The following is a 19121-nucleotide window of genomic DNA, read 5'->3' on the forward strand; positions in this document are numbered from 1 at the left end:
TGTGTGTGTGTGTGTGTATATATATATATATATATATAGATAGATATATATAACACACTTTAAACCCCTTGTGTTGGTGGTCATCCACATAAATCACACAGTTTTAACGGTTTTATACACTCATATAAATGAATATAGGACTGACTTGACATCTTATATCAGACATGTCAAGTTTGTCAACTACACACAAACACACACAAACGCACGCAAAAAAAACAAAACATTTGAAGAACAAAACAAGTGATTCACCGGGTGCCTGCAGCTCGGCTCCAGACTCTCACTGTGAGCAGTAATGAACTGACACAATTAACGCCACATAAACACCGGGACAGATGCCGTGTCTCCCCGCCGGAGGCCACATGGGATCCACCAGTGGGTTTAATTACTTGTCAGTGGGTTGTAACACTAACCTGAAGGGGCTCGTAATCAAATCGCACTCAGCGGTGCTTCAGTAGGTCGCCCACCAGGGTCACGACTGATACGGTCTCCAGCCTGCCAGGTTACGACATCCAGCATTCCGCTCATAGTCCTCACTGTGACTAATGGGTCGCCAGCAGGTCAGGCTGTGGGTCAAAGGTCAGATGTAGGTCACCGCTGTAGGATATCTGCTCAGCTGTGGTTAAAACCAAACCTGTCAGACCTAGAATGAAGGAATTTAGTGCCTTTGTCACAACAAAATGTCAAACATGCTAAAAATGTAGCTGCATCCAGCAACAAACTTAGAGAAGAATGTTGCTTTGTATAAAATGCAAACAACCACAGCATTAAATCTAAAAATTAAAACCAACAACATGAGTTTTATGAGATGTAAATGTTGTGTAAAATGTGCTTACGTAACGATCTGACGGAGCTGTACACACCGTACTGAAAGCCATTTTATTATGTATGCTGGAGCACAGCTTGGTATGGACATTGTGGGTCAACAAGAACATCCAATAATAACTAAAGAAGTAGATAAAGGAAAGTAGAACACCGCCTTCAAGGCCTCTTCTGCTTCCAGGCTGTTGTGTTGGTGCGTCCAACCTTTTTTATTCGGACAGAATAGGAGCTCCACCGCTGGAGGGAAGAACATGAACTTCCTTCTGATGATGAAAGCTCTCACTTATGTTTTTTTTCTTTCACCATCAACCTCTGCTGCACTTAAGACACGGAAACATATGGAAAAATGTCCCAAATACACTGTGATTGTATTCACTTTAATGTAGCTTGAGGGGTTTGTCCATTCACACATGGACTCCCGGTTGGAGGACTTTGGAGAACGTCCCCAGCCATCCATCAACACAGACAGTTATGGGATGGAATCCGCTATAGATATCGGCCTGGCGCCTGAATCTACAGGAACATGTTATTTAAAGCCTGATCTATCATCACTATACGACCAAATCCATAGGTTTATCAACCTGTGTCAACGGCCAGATCCATGAGCATTGATCAAACCAGGTCCACTTTGAAATTAGAACACCCCCCAACCCCCACCACACACACACACACACACACACACACACACACACACACACACACACACACACACACACACACAGCATGCATTTTAATGCACAATATTGTACATACAAACCTGCTGACTCGGCAGATGCTTGGATGAAACAAACAATGATGCAGCAACATTTATTCTGCAGATGGATCGTATGACTGGTTAAACATAGTGAGAAAAAAATAATATACAGTAATTTATTTCATCAGTTCAGAGTTAAAATAAAAAAGTTGAAGCAGGGATATGACGAGTAAATCTTAGGGAGAAGCTTGAAGTGCAAGCTCTGAAGAATTAATCATTCAGATAAAATTTAAAAAAAACTAGTAGCTATCAATCTAACAGATTGATTTACGCAAAATTATTTATAAATGGCTGGTTCACCTTTGTGATTTGACTAATCAATGAGGCCATAATACTAAAACTTTGAAGACCAAACATCAATTTCATAACCAGTTCTGTGAAAGGCAGGATTAGAAACAAATAAAATCTGAATTTTAAACCATCAGATATTCTGATTTGTTTTCACACATTAAATGAACAAAGATGATATTTCAGTTGACGGAGGAAAAACACCTGAGGTGTATAATTAATGGGTTGCACCAACACTCATTCTGTGGGTCAATCAGAGAACTTGTCTGCTTTATTGTAAAATCAACTTATCTATATGTAGGATGGGTGAGAATTGACAGCATGACAATGAGTCACCTTTGACTGATTTAAAACAGTAGAATCTTCTTTTTTCCAGGTGTTTGTGTGTTTTTGCAACTGATTTAAGTCCATTAAAAAAAATTTAAAAAAAATTTTTCCCCCCCTGGGACTCAAAACTGGCATATTTTTAAACATCTTGACTTGACAGTCCAGAAAAGAGAATCTCATGTGACACGCGAGTCAAGTCATTCAATACATTTTAAATGCATTCGTTCATACAGGTTTTCTACTTTAAAAGCATACATAAAACATTGTAGCCCAAATGAACGACGTGCAACATGAGACGGCAGATCATTTCCAGACAAACACACGTTTAAACCCGACTGAACATTTATATTTACAGGCCTGTAGCTACGATTCATTTCTTACCTGATATACAAAATGTACAACATCTGGTGCTTCACCCTTAGATAAATACTAACAGAGATTTACATTATTCTGCTGCTGTTTATCTCAGCACGGACCCTGAATACATGATCCACTACATTACAATCATCTTAATCGTTGAGTATCTTTTAAGAATATGTTGCAAAAACCTGCAAGAAGCGAGCAGAAGACACAGATTTCTCTTCCATCTTCATCCCACTGAAAGGTAACTGAATTCTACGTGAAATGTCCCTTTAGCCTGACGTATGGGACCAGCTTGTCTTCCTGGTGATGTGATATGGAATGCATGACACCGCGAGAACGCTGTCCATTATTATTTTCATTAGTATTATTATCCTTAAAACCCAGACACCAGGCTGGAATGGATGGACGGTACTGCTGGATGTAAAAAACGAAGCTCCTCTTTCAGTCGGTCATCCCGTCCACTCAAAACTCACACGGACGTTCAATATTCATAGTTCACCTGGAAACCTAACCAGCGCAAAAGACCATGACACGCACACACACACACACACCTACACACACACAGGTGGACAGTGAGGTTTCTCTGCATACGTCATCTGCTAGGAATCAGTCTCCATGTTTATGAACGCGCTGCACCTCCACGTGGATGAATAAATACATGACAACATAAATCCTCTAGAGAGCAACAGGAAATGTGTGTGCAAATACATTCTCTGGCAACACAGAGGCATCCGTCCTCAGACGCTGAAGTATATGAGCAACTGTGAATCAGTACGTTCATGTGCTCCCGGCACTTCCTCTTAATTTGTCTTCTTCTGCCGTTTTTCACAGTTTGTTTGTCTCGATTGGAACTTGAACTTTGCTCCTAGAGGATCTGCTCCGTGCTGGAGGCAGACATGTCCAGGAGTCTCCAGGCCGCGCTGGGGTTCAGCTCCTCCTGGTCACGACACAACGCCCACACGTACATCATCCGCATTACTTTGCCCTGTCAGAGGAGGGGGGAAAGGGAAGGAGGTCAGTACCAAAGCGACCACAGAGGCCGAGTTATTAAATAAAAAGAGGTGCTGACATTCAAAACAGATGCATCTATTTTTCTTGAGCCTCAAGTCGAGCTGAAAAGGGCAAAGGTCAGGGGGTTTTTTTTGGCATGTGGTGAGTTTTGTATTGTGTATTAACAACCTAAACTGAGTCCTTTTGGCTACATCACCTCACTGATAGATGAAATGTTAGGAATTATTTTCAGATATTTGATCTGTCTCCTCCCTTGAACTCTCTCTGATCACACATAACCGCGCACACACAGCTGATGGAAGTCATAATGAGTTGAACTGACCGGATCCCCCTCCACGATGTCTCCTCTGGGGTTGCGGATCACCATGACAACCTGAGCCTGGAAGGTGATTATCAGCACCGGGCCCTGATCCATAATTTTACCCATCGCTAGCTGCGGTGAGCAAACATGATATGAGAAGAGCGCGATTAGAAAGCAGAGACGAAGAATAACGGCTGGAGGGAAACACTTACATCAATGTTATCAATGTCGAGGACTTTGGACTGGAAGAGCAGCCCCAGAGCTCTGGCCTGTTGGATGGGATGAGCCAGCTGACTGTATGTCTGAGGCCCGAGAAAAACACACATTTGACATGAAAATCACACGACTGAAGCAGACGAAAAGAGGGAGTGTGATTTCTAAAAAAAACTAATCAGACACAAGTACCTTATTATCAGATTAATTACATAACGCAGAATAAAACCTACCGCTTCATAGCACCAGTCTTTTAAGACGTCCAGCTCTCCACGGATCATAGCCTGCAGAAAGGATGATGACACCGTTTTAACCTGATCTATAAATTTGACCCATTTAATTCATTATTTACTCCTCAAATCCAGTTGAATGACTTTGAATGACTTTAACATATGAATGGACAATTTTTACCTCACAGTTTCAAGGTCACTGCTTATATTTTATGTTTAAGAAAATGACTGATCCCTGGATTGAAATGTAGGAACCCCTTTGACAGACTTGTTCCTGGACTCAGGCCGACCCCTCCACAAAAATGATCAAAACTATGAACTGAATGAATGAATTCTGCGCTGATACACGCAGCAGGTTGTGAGTATTTCTTGAAGCGGTGATTTAAGAAAGCTGGCAGACAACTGCACACCTCCAGGATGTTGGGGATGATGTCTTTCTCACACTGTTTGAGAAAAGAGTCCTTGTCAAAGTTGGGGTCTGCCTTCATGATCTCCGTCAGCACCTCAGACATTTCTGTCTTCGAGAAGAGGCCTCCTGGACAACAAGAAGCACCAAAGGCATAGATGTCATTCAGTACTACTCGGGCATAAAGAAACATGTGACTTTATATCTTAAATCAATGCTTTTCCAATATCCACATTGATCAGTCTTGACTGTCATTCATCACAGTTGATTAGAGAATGAGCCGACAATGAGAATCATTTGAAACAAGTATGGTGGAGCGTTACCCAGGAAGTCAGTGACTCTGTCGGTCACGGCTCTGGATGCTCTGATGAGGGCATTGTCGCTTTCATCGTATTTCATCTTCATCTCAAAGAACCCTGTTGGGCACAAAATGCAGGGTGAAGACAGGCTGGGGGGAAAAAACAGTTACGATATTATATATAGTATAATATTCTAATAGTAGAACAAAACCTGGAGTAGTGAGTAAAATAAATTGACAGCTGGGCTTTAGGAAGCCTGCTATCAACACTTTGCTGCCCCCTGCTGCCTGTAGAGCAAATTACATGAATACTGAGGGTCAGTGGTTCCCAAACTTTCCCCTTTGGAATAGAAAAACATTTCCCATTTCCTCACATAGTGTCAAAAAATGGGGGAGATGCTCTTGGGGGAGATGCAGAAAAGCAACTCCTTCTTTGTGTCAACTCAGTTTACAAATATGACATGAATTCTTAATAAATAGTCTTTGTTACTCAGTTGCTTCATCCATCTGCAGAGAAAAGCAGCTGTGATACACTTTATCAAGAAGCTGCTCCTCTATGTCCATCCTCATGTCATTAATGCGCCCGTAAGAAAATCGAACATTGTCTTACTGTTGAAAACAACGTTATTGTCCTTGAAGTCTTTCCACTGCTGGAACCACTTTGAATCCTTGTGGAGAACGACACCCATCGCATCCCTGCACCACAAAACACAAGGAAGTCACTTCCATCGCTTGATATGTTTAGAACAAGACAAGTAAGGGATGAGGGAACACACGCTAGTCATTAGAAGGTACATCTTTACAGAAGGGAGAGAGAACAGGTTCGGTTCCAACAGCTACTCACTCATTGGCCTCAAATACTCTGGAGTCACTTTCAGCTCCTTTGGAGGAAAAATCACTTCTTTTCCTCAACTGGGAAGGAGCTCTGTAAGGGCCAGCATCGGCGACATGTATCTCCTTCTTCATGGTCTCCACACTCTACAGTTTTAATACAATGTGTGATAAAAAGATTCTTTCATTTTGAGGGGGAAACCTTGAATCTTATGACTGTCATGTTTCGTCTTCTGACCTGTGAGAAGGCCCTGAACGCGCTGGTTTTGCCGAGTTTTTCCCCTCCTTTGGAGACCGACTCGGCAGAGTGTATGGCTGTCCTGGTTACTTCCTCAACACTGACTTTGATCTTCTTTCCGATGTCAGTTCGACTCACCTCCTCAAATCCCTATGACCAGAAGATCAAGACACACACAAGAAGAAGAATACAGATACAAATCAAATCCAGTAGCAGAATGTGATTATGACCATCGTTTTGCAAATAGGAGGAAGTACTGACATCTTACCTCCCTGACAGTTTCTGACAGAGAGCCAATGGTCTTCTTGAACACCTCTGAGGTCTTCACCGTCTCGGCTTCGATGGATTTCTAATTTAAAAAGTAGAGATAAAGGTAAAGCCGATGGTGGCTGATGCAGAGAGATTACAGTTTTAATTGTTTGAGTCAAAGAGTCCTGGGTTACAATAAAATGGTACGAGTTAACAAATGTTCTCACGTATTTCCTCCGGGCTTGTTGAAGAGCATCAGACTCTTCAAGCCTCTTGGCCTCTTCTCTGAACTTCTTTATGTTCTCTTTCATCTCCTGGTTCTTACTGAACTCCTGACGCAAATTGTCCACGAATTCCCCCAGGAAACCTTTACGCTCTGACGCATAACGCACCTATTGACGCAAACACATTATGGGAGGTTTTTTTTGGATAAAGACATGCGAACAATACAGCGAGGCTTTGAACCGGTTCATGGAATGAAAATATCAGAAACTTTTTGAATTTTACCAGGAAAGAAAACAAAGCCAAAAACTTTATATTTTTTAATATTCTGGAATATAATTGGTTATTGAAAAATTTTTAACCGGTTCATACTTTCTTTTTTTTTTGTTCTTGGAAAAAATATCTGACCTCATGTTTCACTTCCTGTGATTCACTCAATGCGTGATGAGAGCAGAGAGAAGTTGAGGCAAATCACCAACAGTCAAGGAAAAGTCTACCAATCTTGATTATATTCATAACAGGTAAACATTATAGTCTGTCAATCTGAAAAATTAATTTAGACATTAACTCATTGAGTTCCACGGACTCTGCTCTGAAACTTGCTTCTTAAGCTACCGCAATTTCCCCCCTTCTTCTGATTTTCCATCCTCTGCTACGTAACTGGATCTGTGCTGTCGTCCTGTTTACTGTAGGGGCGTAACTACAGTGTATAAACTAATTGCTTTAATCGGCAATTTAAAAAGTAATGTTGGGAATTTCCATTTAACAATGGAAACGACCACAAAACATTTCAGCTTACATAGACATACATAGCACAACACTCGTCTATCTAGTTCTTGTCTATCACATAATTTTCAGAACACAAAAGTACAGCACAAGCACAGCACATAGATAACTGAAACAAGTGAGGCTGAGTCAGGCTGCTGGTGACTCAAGGACAGTCTAACCCAAACACTGTAAAGTTCACGGCCAATGAACATTTGGGGCTCTCCTCCAGAGGTTTGTTGCTGCCTCTGTTGGAGAGCCCAGCGCTGTATCCTCACCAACTTGTAGACTGCTGAACTTCTTCAGAAAACTCTTTTTATAATACAATTTGTCTCATTATTGAAGATACACCTCTCAACTGAGCTAAAAAAAATGAAGAGTTTTATTCTGAGCAAAACCCTGAAGAGTCCTAAAGTTACTAACCTGTTTACATTTACAAGGAACGTTATGAACCAGTTCGGGAACTATATTTTTTTGTTCTAACCGGTTCAGGAACGTCAATTCTTGGATGGAACGTGAAGCCGGAAACGTTATAATACTGTTTCTGTTTGGAACAAACTGATTGGCAAAAAAAATGTGTTTCAAAGCACTGCAATACAGTGAACATATGAATCAAAATTTCCCCTTTGAGGTCCGCATCAAAAACACAGACAAAATCAACCAACCCTCAAATTAGTTAGTAGAGAAAACAGACAGTTCTTAAAAATGGACATGCACTCAGTCAAGTAAAACTAGCTTTCACAAGTTAAAAGGACTCTTTAAAAGTTACACACACACACAATCATTTCCCCAGATGCGAGTGAAAAGGATTAAACATCATTCAGAGAAGTTGTCAGTGGGTACCTGCAGAGCAGCATTCGGGCTAACATGTAGCCTGTTGGTGTCTCCCCTCCAGGCTGAGGAGACCACAGCCCGGGAATAGAGGGCCAAGGTCCGTCTGCCAACCATCTGCAAAGACACATTGGCTTATTCTTTATCAACTGCTCGATCTCCCAAAGTTTGCATATTCTGAGAGTCGCAGATGCAGGTTAGTTAAAAATCACATGTGGTAATTCTGTCATTACTGATATAGATGGATCTGCCGGGTTTCGTAGCAGCTAATCGATATCACTGACAATCTGGTTACACAACAGAGCTTATTAAAACAAAATACTATTCCGTTTTAAATCACAACTCACGCATATGATTCTTCCTGTAAATAAAATAAACAACGTCAACCTTATATGTTTAAGGGTAAACAAAAAGAGAGAACCAGATCGAGGGTCTGATGCAACAAGGCCTTTTATCAAGCTAACGTCTAGAACCCTATCTGATTTAAAACACCCTGGTAATCCCTGACGTCACTAAAGAAAATAGACCTAAAAACCATTCACGATCGTTAATTTCACCAAAGTGTCTGTTGGAGACGCGAGAATTGCCCTGAATGACATGTATGAATGACTAACCCCGTAGCACTGACACAAGGAAGCTGCCATCTTGGATGAGAAGTGTGCGGATCTGCACGTGCGTCCTTGCAGCAGCAGCTGACCTTCGGTTTGACCAATAGGATTAGAGTCTGCGAACTGGGGGCGTGGCCGGTTGGCAGCAAAATATAAAGGGAAACCCCACTCTAAACGGCGGAGTATAATAATAATAATAATAATAATAATAATAATAATAATAATAATAATAATAATAATAATAATAATAATAATAATAATAATAATAATAATAATAATAATAATAATAACAATTATTATTATTATTATTATTATTGTTATAAATGTTGTGTCAGACAAAACAGGAAATCACAACATTTTTAAGCATTTAACTCAAATCTATATTTATAAATATATTCTAAGCCTTATTTTTCTTGTCTGTTGTACATGTGACTGACTACAGACTGTTTGACTTTTGGTCAAGTTTATTATAGTCACGGAATCAATTTTTATATCAGGAACAATGCAATAAATTGGGGTCCTGTTCTGGAAAATAAGCTTTGCACTAGATTTCGCTAATAGAAAGCATATCTCCACCTACGGAACACTAATTTATTGCATGGTTCCTGATGTAAATTAACATGCTTATGTGACATGTATTGCTTTACAGTTATCTCCGTAAAGAATAATTATAACCAACCGAAAAGAAAACAGAAGAACCAATGCATTAATTTAGTAATTCGAAAGGTTGTGATTCATTGTTCAGTATTTTGCTGCCTGAAAAGCAACAATGAAACATAAAACTTGACGACTCGTTTACCACAAATGAAGATATCATCCGTTTAAGTCTGTTGTTTCGTGGCATCTTGCATAACAGCGCCCCCCTGAGTAAGGTATTCGAGCTGCAGGGACTCCTCCCCTCCCTCTGCGGAGTTGGGAGCTCTCCCCTTCTGCGGCCAGCTTGCCTTGACAGCCAAAACTGGCGCAGACTCTGAGCACAAACCCTTTCCCATATTTTTCTGGCATATAACGACATTTCATATTTCTACTTTTCATACATCCTCTTCCGAAGACAAGCGTTGGAGCGGCCTCGTCTAGAATGGGGAACCGAGACGATGAGTACGATTTCTTGTTCAAAGGTAAAATAAGAAAAAACAAAAAACTGCTTTCCTACCGACGGAGCTATGCTTCATAAATACCTATGGGTCTCCCATTGTGTCCTTTTCCCTGAGCAGATATCTGTATTTCCTAGAGAAACGGACTAGTGTGTTTTTTTGTTGTTTTTTTTAAACACTGCCTGGATGGTGATCGTTTGGCGTTATTACAACATAATGCTGTCATTGTGACATTACAACGCTTGCAGCTATATTTATAGGTATGCAACACCCTATTGCTTGCTCAGCCTTTGTGTTAACACGTTATTAACTTGTACAGCTCTTTTCATGCCGTTTCCTCATCTATTCAGTGTGACGTCTTCTGTTCATTCATGATTAAAGGGCCCATCAGGCTGCATTGATCAATAATCAGATGTGTGATACTGAGCCATCCCTCCTTGATAATGCCTATAACTTTATGTGTTGGCCTCATTATGGCAGCCCTGATCATCCGGTGAGGGGTTGAGGCAGCCCCAGCCTCAGGTCGGTGTTTATCTCCAGCTGGCTCCAGAATGCCTGTGTTTGATCGCGCTATCAGCTCCTGTGTCACATTAACATCCTGGGCCTGCTGATCCAAAAGGGCCATTTAGATGTAACAAAGTATCCTCTGTGGGATGAAAAGAGCATCTGCAGGAGACTCGGACACACACACACTCTCTCTCTCTCTCTATGGCCCAGCCATCCTCAGTGGGACCCGGCTGAAACAGGAAGGGCAAGACGGTGAGAAACTACCGATGATCAGGGGTTTTTGGTGAAGCCCTGTTATCAGCTTCCTGCAGCCTGAAGGAGGAATACGGATAGAGGGTCAAAGTTAGGCTCCACGTTGTTTCCCCTTGTGGAGTGAAGGAAAAACAAAAAGGCCTCCACCTCCACCTCGACCCGGTCCAGAAACCAGCTCAGACCCGGGCTCAGGAGCCTCCAGTGTCGCATTCAGTGAACGCTCCCGAGAGAGGCCTGTTAATAATTCATCCATGTTGTCTGTTCATGCTATACCTGCCGTCCAGGAGATAGCCAGTCCCACAGCCAGCAGGCCTAAGAGAGTTTGTTGGGGCACCGATGGAGACGGTTTACTCTTTTTACTGCACCTTGGAAAATAATGATCCATCCATCCATCTTCTTGAAGAACGCCTTGCGGGTCTTGGTTCTGCTGGAGTCCATCCCAGCTGGCTACAGGTGGGAGGCAGGGGGGCATCCCGGATGAGACACCAGCTCATTGCTGGGGCCACATCAGAGACAAACAAACACACACACACACACACTCACACTGAACAATCTGTTGTGACCAATTTATGTAAGCTGCATGTTTTTGGCGTTGGGGGAGGAAGAACCTGGAGAGAACCCACGCTAAACAGGGAGAACATACAAGCAACACACAGAAGGGAATCGAACCTGGAACCTTCTTTCAGTGCGGCAACAGCGCTACCTACTGCATCAACAAGTTGTGGTAGTACAATGATTAAAATGAGAATTCCTTCTACCAGTGAGAATCAACAGGATAGTTCAGAATATTAATCAGTAATAGTCAATAATTTTTTTTTAAAAATGTAAAAAAAGAGAAAGATGGGGGGGGAAGTGAGGCCTATTCAAAATCAACATCATGACCCATCCTACGCTGCCTCTGATTGGCTCGGGGTGATGATGGGGATGTTTGTCACGTACATTTCTTCAGGGTTTATGTAGGCTTGGTGTCGTCATAGTATAATTCATAAATTATACAAGTCTTTAATTCTAGTTTTGGCAACTAAATACGTGGGTTTTAATTAAAACTATTTGTTTACTGAACTGATTTAGAGCAGATAGACAGTCTCAGATTACTGATGACTGATTTGTTGTTACAATAGAAAATTATAAAAAACCCCACTCTGATTCATTGCAAAAACTTCAAAATAATACTTTAAGCCGATGGACTCCACTGTTTCAATGCACTGACATGTAAAGCAACAAGTCTCTCTGTCTCCCTTCTCTCCTCCTTCACAGTCGTGTTAATCGGGGATTCGGGCGTGGGGAAGAGCAACCTGCTCTCTCGATTCACACGGAACGAGTTCAACCTGGAGAGCAAGAGCACCATTGGGGTGGAGTTCGCCACGCGCAGCATTCAGGTGGACGGCAAAACGATAAAAGCTCAGATCTGGGACACGGCGGGACAGGAGCGCTACAGAGCCATCACCTCAGCGTGAGTCCCCTCCTGCGAGTCATTCAAAACCTTTACCACCAGTTAGAGTCGGACTCTTACCACGCAAATAAGACAAACTTTGGAGGACGTCCATATTGTAGATTTCTTTCAAATCTGCATCAGATGCCCTAACATCCATACTGCTCCTGATACAGATACTACAGAGGAGCGGTGGGGGCGCTCTTAGTTTATGACATTGCCAAACACCTGACCTATGAAAATGTGGAGCGCTGGCTGAAGGAGCTGAGGGACCACGCTGACAACAACATTGTCATCATGCTGGTTGGCAACAAGAGCGACCTGCGCCACCTGAGGGCCGTGCCCACAGACGAGGCCCGGGCCTTCGCAGGTACTGGAGCCAACATGTTACGTTCAAAGATGCTCTGAAATCTGAAATTTGTTTTGTAGATGTAGGATCCGGTCCGAGCGACAATCCACTAGACTTTGACCCACAATCGGACAGGAGTGACAAAAAGCTGCACCTGCAGATTTCCGACCAGCAGAGGGCACCAGGCTTCTCTGGAGTTGGGCTCCATTACATATTTTTATGGAAAAGGAAGGTGTACCTCAGGGAGATTTATAAGTGGAATCGAATTGCATAAAGTAGCAGCTTCACATGAGGAAAGTGAGCAGAGGTTAGAACTCAAGAGGAATTGGTGAATTATAGTTTTCAGTGTTCTGGATCTAAATCAGATATGATGTGTTGTTGATCTTACAGTCATGTCATGAAGACAATATCCTTAAAGTTAAAGGCATACATTTTGTAACTTCCCCCGTCCTGCAATTGTTAATAACACACCTAGATCATAATCTTATGAATCGTTCCTTGGTTCACAGCCTACCTTAATAATACCTTTCCTCACATAGAGTGACATATAATAAAGGTTCATCAGGATGAGCTTCTCCTGTTATCAAATGTATGTTTTCTTTTTTTTCTCTCTTAGAGAAGAACAATCTGTCATTCATAGAAACTTCAGCGTTGGACTCGACAAATGTTGAGGAAGCCTTCAAAAACATTCTTACAGGTATGAATTAACAGAGTCCAGACACCAGAGCTACAGAATGATAAAGTTTATTGAGGTGAATAAACTGAAATAAGTATTTATCCTTTATTATATTTCACGTCGGGTTTTAGAACATGTAGTATTCGGACGGATTTGGCTCACCTGTTTAAAAAAAAACCCATCATGTGATTAGAAAGACGACGCTGACTCCTGATCTACTTCTTGTGCCATCTTTTCAAAACCAGAAATTTACCGCATCGTCTCGCAGAAGCAAATCGCTGAGCGGTCTGCTCACGACGAATCCCCGGGAAATAACGTGGTGGACATCAGCGTGCCGCCCACCACGGACGGCCAGAGGGGGAGCAAACTGCAATGCTGTCAGAACCTGTAACCCATGGTCAGCGTCTCTCCTCACCTGGATCGATTATTAATTGAAATCCACATTTGCTGTGCTTCCATCCACCTGGGGTACAATATTGTCCGAATCTGCCCTTTTTTGGAAATCAGTGGAGTCGATTCCTCTGTGCTATGAGTGACCAATCCCAGAAAGAGGTGTTTGATTTGATTTCAAATTATAATCTGACCCACGTACAGTCTGCTACATGCCAGCGCAAAAACAGGACTGATGGTGCCCAGTAGGTAGCTACCAGTTATCCATGTTAGTGTAGCGGATAGCTTTAGCTGAGACGTTGCGAGGCCACATGTCTACCTGGTAGATGCTTGATGTCCCATGTTGGAGGCCTGGGTTTTGATTCCAGCCTGTTTCAGTCGTACCAGCAGTCCTGTTTTTGGTCGCTCTGCCTCATTCAGTCATCATCTCAAAAGTGGTTGTGATGCCGCTGACGCTTCTTTCATTTTGTGTAAAATATATCTTTTTTTTTGTTTTGATAGCTTGTCTGCTCACATTATATTAATGCCATGAAATAAAATTTTCCAGTATCAAGTTGTTGTGTCCTTGCTGTGTAGCAACAAACAGTGTTGACCTAAACACTAACAGAATAAATAACCTACATTTACAACTGAAAATCCAACAAGTCTTCATAACATTGTACATATTTATTCCCAAGAATCTATTCTTTCCATTTTGTAGTTTTTTTCTCTTGCCTGCGCTGCATCCAGTGTATGTATGTGAATACACAAACTGTTTTAGTTTTGTCCTTCGTAAACCTGCATGGAGAAAAATAATTTGGCACCAATGACAACGCAACTGATGGAGGTAATAGGAAGTTGTTTGCACATCAAGTATGAGCTAAATCTTTTTTCATGTAATACTTTTGGCTTTTAATTCCACACAGTTATGGTACAAACTTCTGAAGCACACTTCAGTTTATTTAAATGCATTCCTTCTTCCAAGGAGGTGATATTTAAAACAATGTTAGATTGTTTATGTAAAACAAATCTTGGTATGTCTTTCAGAAAAACTTACAAATTTTTGCTCATGTACTCCTAAATTATGACTCTTGTCTTTATCATGGAGACACAAAACTTGTGCGTCACCTACAGCGGAACGAAAAATCTTGTTGGACTTCCTAGTCGGAGGATTATCTGAGGGACAACAAACGGAAGTCAACCGGCTATTCGTTCAGGAAAATGAAAGCAGAACCAGCGGGACTTGGTTTAGGGTGAATGAAGACGTTTTACCTGCGATCCAAAAGTCTTTTTCAGTTCTGACAGACTGTTAGAGTTGGACCAGACAACAAACAACCGACCAAAACAACCAGTAAAACACAATTTTTAGGGGAATCGTTTTCCCGGTCCACCGTCACGTGACCGGTTGTTGTGATCCGCCCCGGGTGTGAATGGTTGTTGTAGTTTCTGTGGATGGAGGCGAACGCTGCTTTGTAGGTGGCTGGTAAATGTCGTGGCCCCCCTTTTCTGATGCCTGTGGGAGTAGACTGGACAAAAAAAAGTTCATCGTTTCTATTTTGATCTTTTTGACTTACTTCGACCCGGATGACTGAGATTCTACACAGATTGCATCAGCTGTTAGCTTACACTGACACCAGTGAAAGTTGATACTGTATTTGTATCGGAAGTAGTTCAGTTGAAAACAATGGCTTCGATTGACTCTGAGAGAGACTTTATGATAAAGCGACAAACAGCTGGTGACGAGGATCATTTTGGAACTTCAGGAAAAACTTTTGTCATGTTGAAAGAAGAGATGAGTCGTCAGCGCGGCCTGCTGGATATCCTCCTTATGCCTCAATTAAAGTTACACAGGATAGGTATTGTTGTGCTATTCATTCACATTATAATCAATCATGTAATCAAACTAGTCGAATAATTGTAATGTTTGCTGAAGTATGTGCCTGCTTAATCATTTTCTACACATTCTAAATATGCTTTTAAGTGTTTGATGGAATCAAATCAATTAAATTTAGGGTTTTGCTTGTTTTCATATGTGATGATCACTGATTGCCCTGTTTTTCATGCTCTTATGGAGTGACTGATAAAAAAAATGTCAGGAATGAATCTTCTGTAGAAAGATAGATTTAGGTTAAAGGAGCGTACCAATGTAAATATCTTTTAGGCTCTGGTAATATCTGGACACCCTTTAGGTAAGGTTTGATTCAATTTCATTGTATTCTGTTTATTCAATAAATGTTATGAGTTAAGACCTGAACTGAAATCTGAGAACAAAACGGAAGATTCAATCAGTTAATCCACATTTTAACAACAAACAGCAACTCATTTCCTCGCATGTCTACGTTTGTGTCATCCCAGTAGAGTCACACTTATTGTTGTCCCTCCAGATCGCCAACAGCGTCATGTCTGCAAGGAGGAGGAGGTGGAGGTTCCTGCTGACCAGCAGTTTTGGAACCAGAAGGTGAAATCCATTGTGGACCGAAAGGACCCAAAGCTTCTACACCTGAAAGAAGAACCAGAGGAATTCCACATCAGTCAGTCAGGAGAGAAGCTTGCAGTGAAGCAGGAGACTGATGCTGTTGTGAAAAATGACTACAGTGAAGATCAGACTCTGGTCATGAAAGCTGAAGATGGTGCAGAACAGACAGAGTCTGTTGTCAACATGCCAGTTATCACGTCTGTGGTCGGCGCAGCCGACCTTGACCTGCTGATGGCTAACAGCGTTCACGAATCTGTCAAGCAGGATGAGAGAGGAGGAACAAGCAGAAAAGATGCTGAGATTGAGCCCCAGCTTCAATCGCATGGTAAAAATGACAGACGGAAGAAGCCATATGTCTGTAGGATATGTAAGAAGGGTTACACACATCGCTGCAGCTTGAAGGTCCACATGATAATCCACACCGGTGAGAAGCCTTATAGTTGTGAACTGTGTGAAAAACGCTTCACAAATCGTAATAGTTTGAGAAAACACACGAGAACCCACCCGGGTGAGAAGCGTTACGCTTGTGAAAAATGTGGGAAACGTTTTGGATATGAAAGACAATTGAAATCCCACATGGGAATCCACACTGGTGAGAAACCTTTTCATTGTAAGACATGCGGGAAACGTTTCAGACTGAAAATGTACTTGACTAACCACATGAGCATGCACGCCGATAAGAAGCCTTACGTTTGCAAGATCTGTGGTAAACAGTTCCGTATAATGGCGCTGTTGAAGGGACACATGAAAATCCACACAGGTGAGAAGCCTTACGGTTGTGAATTATGCGAAAAACGTTTCCTACATCTCACTTCTTTTAAAAGACACACCAGAGTCCACACAGGTGAGATGAGTTACCGCTGTAAAGCGTGTGGGAAACGTTTTGGGGATACCGATTCACTGACGGCCCACATGAGAGTCCACACTGGTGAGAAGCCTTACGAATGTGAGACGTGTGGGAAACAGTTCAGAATGAAAACGAGTTTGACTTCCCACATGAAAATCCACACTGACGAGAAGCCTTTTGATTGCAAAACATGTGGGAAAAAGTTCAAACAGAAATTTTACTTGATTAAGCACGTGAAAATCCACACTGACGAGAGGCCTCACGGTTGTGAAACATGCGGGAAACGTTTTTTAGATATTACCAAATTGAAATCCCACATGAGCATCCACACCGATGAGAAGCCGTACGTTTGTAAGACGTGCGGCAAACGGTTCCGAATAACGGCGCTGTTGAAAAGACACACGAAAACTCACACAGGTGAGAAGCCTCACATTTGTAAAGTGTGTAAAAAACACTTTATAGATACGAGTTCTTTGAAAAGACACGTGAGAGTCCACACGGGCGAGACGAGTTGCCGTTGTAAAGCGTGTGGGAAAGATTTCCGGGATAACTGTTCACTGACGGCTCACATGAGAATCCACACTGGTGAGAAGCCATACGATTGTAAGACATGTGGGAAATGTTTCAGACAGAAGAGTAGCCTGACGATCCACATGAGTATCCACACAGGTGAGAAGCCTTACAGCTGTGAAAGATGCGGGAAACAATTCAGAGTTAAAGATAAATGGAAATCCCACATGAGAACACACACAGGTTGAAAGCTTTAACAGTTGTAAGTCGTGTGACATTTTCGAACGACCGCAATATTGACCCCATACATGAAAACCCACACCGTTGGGAAGCTCTATAGTTGTAAAACACAAGACAGAAATTTGGCTTGAAATTTTCATACGAGATTCCACACAAGGTGAGAAAACAAACAGTTGGGAAACACGTAGTGTGAATTTAAAACTCCACATGAGAATCCCTATGGATGAGAAGCTTTACAATTGTTAAGTGTGTGGGGAATTTTAGTTAAAATTGTGTTTTGAAAAGCCACATGAAGAGGTTTTACTTTGAAATCTCTGGGAAAAGATATTCAGGATAAGAAGATTCCATGCAGGAAGGTTGCATTGCATTTGCAATTTATAGGTGATAAATCAGTTCTTTTGTTTCTTTGTCATTATTAACTGTTCTCACAGTCAAATGAGTAAATCCACTGTTATTTAAATTAATGCAGGTTAAATACATGATAGATAGGCGTCAGAATCTGATCCTGCCTGATCAACATCATAAAGCTTATATATCTCACGTTCTCATTAGGACGGTAAATGATTCCATTTTGCAGCCAAAGAAACTTATAAATGAATGAAGCTATGTGAACAATGTCCTATACAGGTGTATGCCTCCCCTTACATCATTATCGGTTCCAAGAGACACGACGTAAGTCCCGGTTCTGTGCTGTACTTTATTTACGAATACATTTTCAATAATATATGGTTAATATTAGTGTCTTTAAAGCTTAAAAATAAAACAATCTAAATTTACAAATACAATTTGGTAATGTTTACCATACATCACAGATGCTTTATTTATGAATGAATGACAAAAGTCTTTTTTCACTTTATAAAAAATACAGAAATTATTAGTTTTATGTCTAATAAAATGACAAAGAATAATTAGTTTATTTTTCTTTGTATTTTTTTGAAAACCGACTGTAATCGAGAATGACGTAAGCCGAGGTATACCTGTACTATAAGATTAAAATAAAGTCTTCATGTATTCACAATAATATTGATCAGTTATTGAAAGGAGATCAGTAATCCAATATGAACAACCTTATGTATATTTGAACAATAAAGAGTGATTAAAAAGTATAAATAATATGTGTCAATACATTTTTTTATTTTTGAAAATGCGTCCGTGGGACATGACACCAGCCTGACTGGGCAAGTTATTCAGACAAAGAGGGGCAATTCATTTATTCTAAAGGGGCATTTTCAAGATGGTCAAGAGTGATAACTCCTCTAGGGGGGCAGGAGGCGGAACATCTGAGTGTCGTATTGAATGTTGGAATGGGGCTGAAAGAAATGTATATGTAATATGTAAACCACACCTGAATAACAACACACACCTGAGTAATAATAAGAGAATATAAATAGAACATTCACTGCTGGACGTGATGATGACATGAAGACGAGGCAGAAAGACCACCGTGAACAGCTGAGGAGCGGCAGTTAAATGTCTTATGCATCAAGACCGACGTGTAGGGGGTGAAAAGGGGAGAAAAATCTACACTGGGGGGGGGGGGGGGGGGCTGCTGCACAATACGACATTCAACACAGAGTCGTGGAGCCTCACATGCTTGTGGTCTGTTACTGAGGTC

General features: G+C 41.4%; 3 protein-coding genes across 3 annotated transcripts; 2 read left to right on the forward strand and 1 right to left on the reverse strand.

Annotated features, from left to right (window-relative positions):
- Positions 1-1706: 1706 nt before the first annotated feature.
- On the reverse strand, positions 1707-8796 carry LOC137612323 (mitochondrial import inner membrane translocase subunit TIM44-like). Its single transcript, XM_068340798.1, has 13 exons — positions 8761-8796; positions 8159-8263; positions 6556-6720; positions 6348-6428; positions 6080-6229; positions 5855-5988; positions 5621-5706; positions 5036-5128; positions 4717-4841; positions 4310-4360; positions 4076-4165; positions 3885-3995; positions 1707-3536 (listed from the first exon to the last, which is right to left on the reverse strand). Exons 1-13 carry the CDS (start codon positions 8788-8790, stop codon positions 3417-3419), a joined length of 1341 nt encoding a protein of 446 aa, XP_068196899.1. The 5' UTR covers positions 8791-8796; the 3' UTR covers positions 1707-3416.
- Positions 8797-9643: 847 nt separating this feature from the next.
- LOC137612424 (ras-related protein Rab-11B) lies at positions 9644-14003 on the forward strand. Its single transcript, XM_068340949.1, has 5 exons — positions 9644-9872; positions 11865-12060; positions 12216-12409; positions 13005-13085; positions 13310-14003. Exons 1-5 carry the CDS (start codon positions 9833-9835, stop codon positions 13453-13455), a joined length of 657 nt encoding a protein of 218 aa, XP_068197050.1. The 5' UTR covers positions 9644-9832; the 3' UTR covers positions 13456-14003.
- Positions 14004-14895: 892 nt separating this feature from the next.
- LOC137612197 (zinc finger protein 345-like) lies at positions 14896-19001 on the forward strand. The gene is made up of 2 exons (XM_068340600.1): positions 14896-15289; positions 15818-19001. Exons 1-2 carry the CDS (start codon positions 15118-15120, stop codon positions 17512-17514), a joined length of 1869 nt encoding a protein of 622 aa, XP_068196701.1. The 5' UTR covers positions 14896-15117; the 3' UTR covers positions 17515-19001.
- Positions 19002-19121: the final 120 nt, after the last annotated feature.

The sequence above is a fragment of the Antennarius striatus genome, chromosome 18, assembly GCF_040054535.1.
Source record: "Antennarius striatus isolate MH-2024 chromosome 18, ASM4005453v1, whole genome shotgun sequence".
In the NCBI taxonomy this organism is placed as follows: Eukaryota; Metazoa; Chordata; class Actinopteri; order Lophiiformes; family Antennariidae; genus Antennarius; species Antennarius striatus.

Bases quoted from the DNA above. Each gene is read 5' to 3' on its own strand.
- LOC137612323 (XM_068340798.1), bottom strand. From the start codon at position 8,790: ATGGCAGCTTCCTTGTGTCAGTGCTACGGG. The intron at 4,166-4,309 runs GTAGGTTTTATT...CTCGGGCCTCAG, and splicing joins AAGACTGGTGCTATGAAGCG to ACATACAGTCAGCTGGCTCA. The intron at 3,996-4,075 runs GTAAGTGTTTCC...TGCTCACCGCAG, and splicing joins TCGACATTGATAACATTGAT to CTAGCGATGGGTAAAATTAT.
- LOC137612424 (XM_068340949.1), top strand. From the start codon at position 9,833: ATGGGGAACCGAGACGATGAGTACGATTTCTTGTTCAAAG. The intron at 9,873-11,864 runs GTAAAATAAGAA...CCTCCTTCACAG, and splicing joins GTACGATTTCTTGTTCAAAG to TCGTGTTAATCGGGGATTCG. The intron at 12,410-13,004 runs GTACTGGAGCCA...TTTCTCTCTTAG, and splicing joins CGAGGCCCGGGCCTTCGCAG to AGAAGAACAATCTGTCATTC.
- LOC137612197 (XM_068340600.1), top strand. From the start codon at position 15,118: ATGGCTTCGATTGACTCTGAGAGAGACTTTATGATAAAGCGACAAACA. The intron at 15,290-15,817 runs GTATTGTTGTGC...TTGTCCCTCCAG, and splicing joins ATTAAAGTTACACAGGATAG to ATCGCCAACAGCGTCATGTC.